Source organism: Brassica oleracea, chromosome C7 (genome assembly GCF_000695525.1).
Source record: "Brassica oleracea var. oleracea cultivar TO1000 chromosome C7, BOL, whole genome shotgun sequence".
Taxonomy (NCBI): domain Eukaryota; kingdom Viridiplantae; phylum Streptophyta; class Magnoliopsida; order Brassicales; family Brassicaceae; genus Brassica; species Brassica oleracea.
Window position 1 is genome coordinate 15997952 of NC_027754.1, and position 1708 is coordinate 15999659.

The 1708-nt window shown below is 52.8% G+C and overlaps 1 protein-coding gene across 1 annotated transcript in view; it reads left to right on the forward strand.

Annotated features, from left to right (window-relative positions):
- Positions 1-456: 456 nt before the first annotated feature.
- Positions 457-1708, forward strand: part of LOC106302697 — a 12807-nt gene continuing 11555 nt past the window's right edge. Inside the window, exons 1-3 of the mRNA XM_013739155.1 lie at positions 457-804; positions 858-1106; positions 1171-1698. Of these exons, the coding sequence (XP_013594609.1) occupies positions 457-804; positions 858-1106; positions 1171-1698 (1125 nt within the window). The remainder of the gene's footprint in view (positions 805-857; positions 1107-1170; positions 1699-1708) is intronic.

Sequence of the window (1708 nt, forward strand, 5' to 3'; positions counted from 1 at the left end):
CGGCGAGCTGACCTGCCCGATGGTTGAGCTCGTCGGGCGAGTATAACCACACGTCGGTTCAGCTCTCCGGTGAGTGGCTTTTGTACGGGATTCGCCCAGCGAGCTGACCCGTGTGATGGTTCAGCTCTCAGGTGAGTGGCTTTTGTACGGGATTCGCTCGTTCGTTCACTTCCGATCTTTCTTTCAGTGAATGCTTTGCGAGAAATCCGTGAATAAGAAATAATCATAGCCGTTGATTTATCTTTTGATTTTGTTTCCTTTACCTGGATCTCTCGCGAGAGAAACAGAGATGCAGACTCTTTGGCTAAGCAGGTTTTGTCTGCTGAGCTAGCCTTAATGGCTTCACCAAACAATGTTTAGAGCATTGAATGAATGAAAGTATGTGTTTCAAAAAAAAAAAAAATTCTTCACACATCTCTCTATCACATTCTCTTTTCTCCAAACTACCTATCAAGAATGTCTTCCTCCCCAAGTGAAAAGAAAAGCTCCGACGTCGAGATGGGTGAGGCCAACTCGGCACTTCCGACTCCGGCCATGCATGAAGCTACTCCAGCTTTCGTCGCCGGGTTTCTTTCTTTCAAAGAGAGACTGTCCAGACGCAGTGCCGAGAAGGAAGGGGGTCGGATTCAGCCTGAGGTGCAAGCTCTCCTTTCTTCGCATGCGACGTCGACCTTGGCTGGAGGAAACAAGTCCCCTGGTGATGCCACGCCCTTCGCAGAATCGGCCATGGTTCCTGTTCAAGTTCCGGAGGTCTCGGCTCAACCCTCTGACTCTTCGACCACACAAGTCCCAGCTTCTAAGGAGGTGATGCCACGCCCTTCGCAGAATCGGCCATGGTTCCTGTTCAAGTTCCGGAGGTCTCGGCTCAACCCTCGGGCTCTTCGACCACACCAGTCCGAGCTCCTAAGGAGGAGAAGGCGACGGAGTTGATGCCTCCGACTTTGGATAGGAAGGAGATCGTCTTAGGGCTTCCCGCGTCCAGTGCTGCTCCTTTGACCAAAAGTCGCAAGAGGACTGGCGCTGCGACTGAGACCGTCAAGAAGAGGAGATGTACCGCTGGCGCGGAAGGGAAGCCCTCAGGACCTTTGTCGCAACATCGTGCCAAGGTTTGTTTTGACTATTTTCAGCATAAGCCACCTTGTTTTATCTTGACCCTTATTTCATGTTTAGTTTGTATCCCTTATTGACGGGATGCTCAGCGACTGCGGATCAGAGATAGAGCGTTCGACAAGGGGCCTGGCTGAATCGCGAGAGGCATTGAAACAAGCCGAGGCTGTGGTTAAATCTACTGAAGTTGCTTGTGCTGCTGAGCTCTCTCAGCTGGAGGTTCGGGTCAGCGATCTCGAGCGGGACCTCGGAAAGTCGGCGAGCGTATTGTTCAAGCTGAAGAAAGAGAAGAAGAGCAAGGCTTCTGAAGTCCGTCGTCTCCAGCGTGAAATTCAGAACCGAGAAGAGTCGAGGACTGTTGTTTCGAGGGATGATTTTCACGCTCGCCTGACGAGGATGGCTGTTCGAAGGCTTCCGACGGGGACTTCGACTCGATCCTCTCTCAGCTGCAGTTCGAGTACACCCTCACGCCGGGTTCGGAAGAGACCGAGGGGCAAGGCCCCGTGGCTGAAGATGGTGGAGATGTTGCGAGCGGGAGAGGAAACGACGAAGCAGCCGAGGGAGGCGATGGCTGTGAGGTTGAGGATGAAGGTGGTGCTCC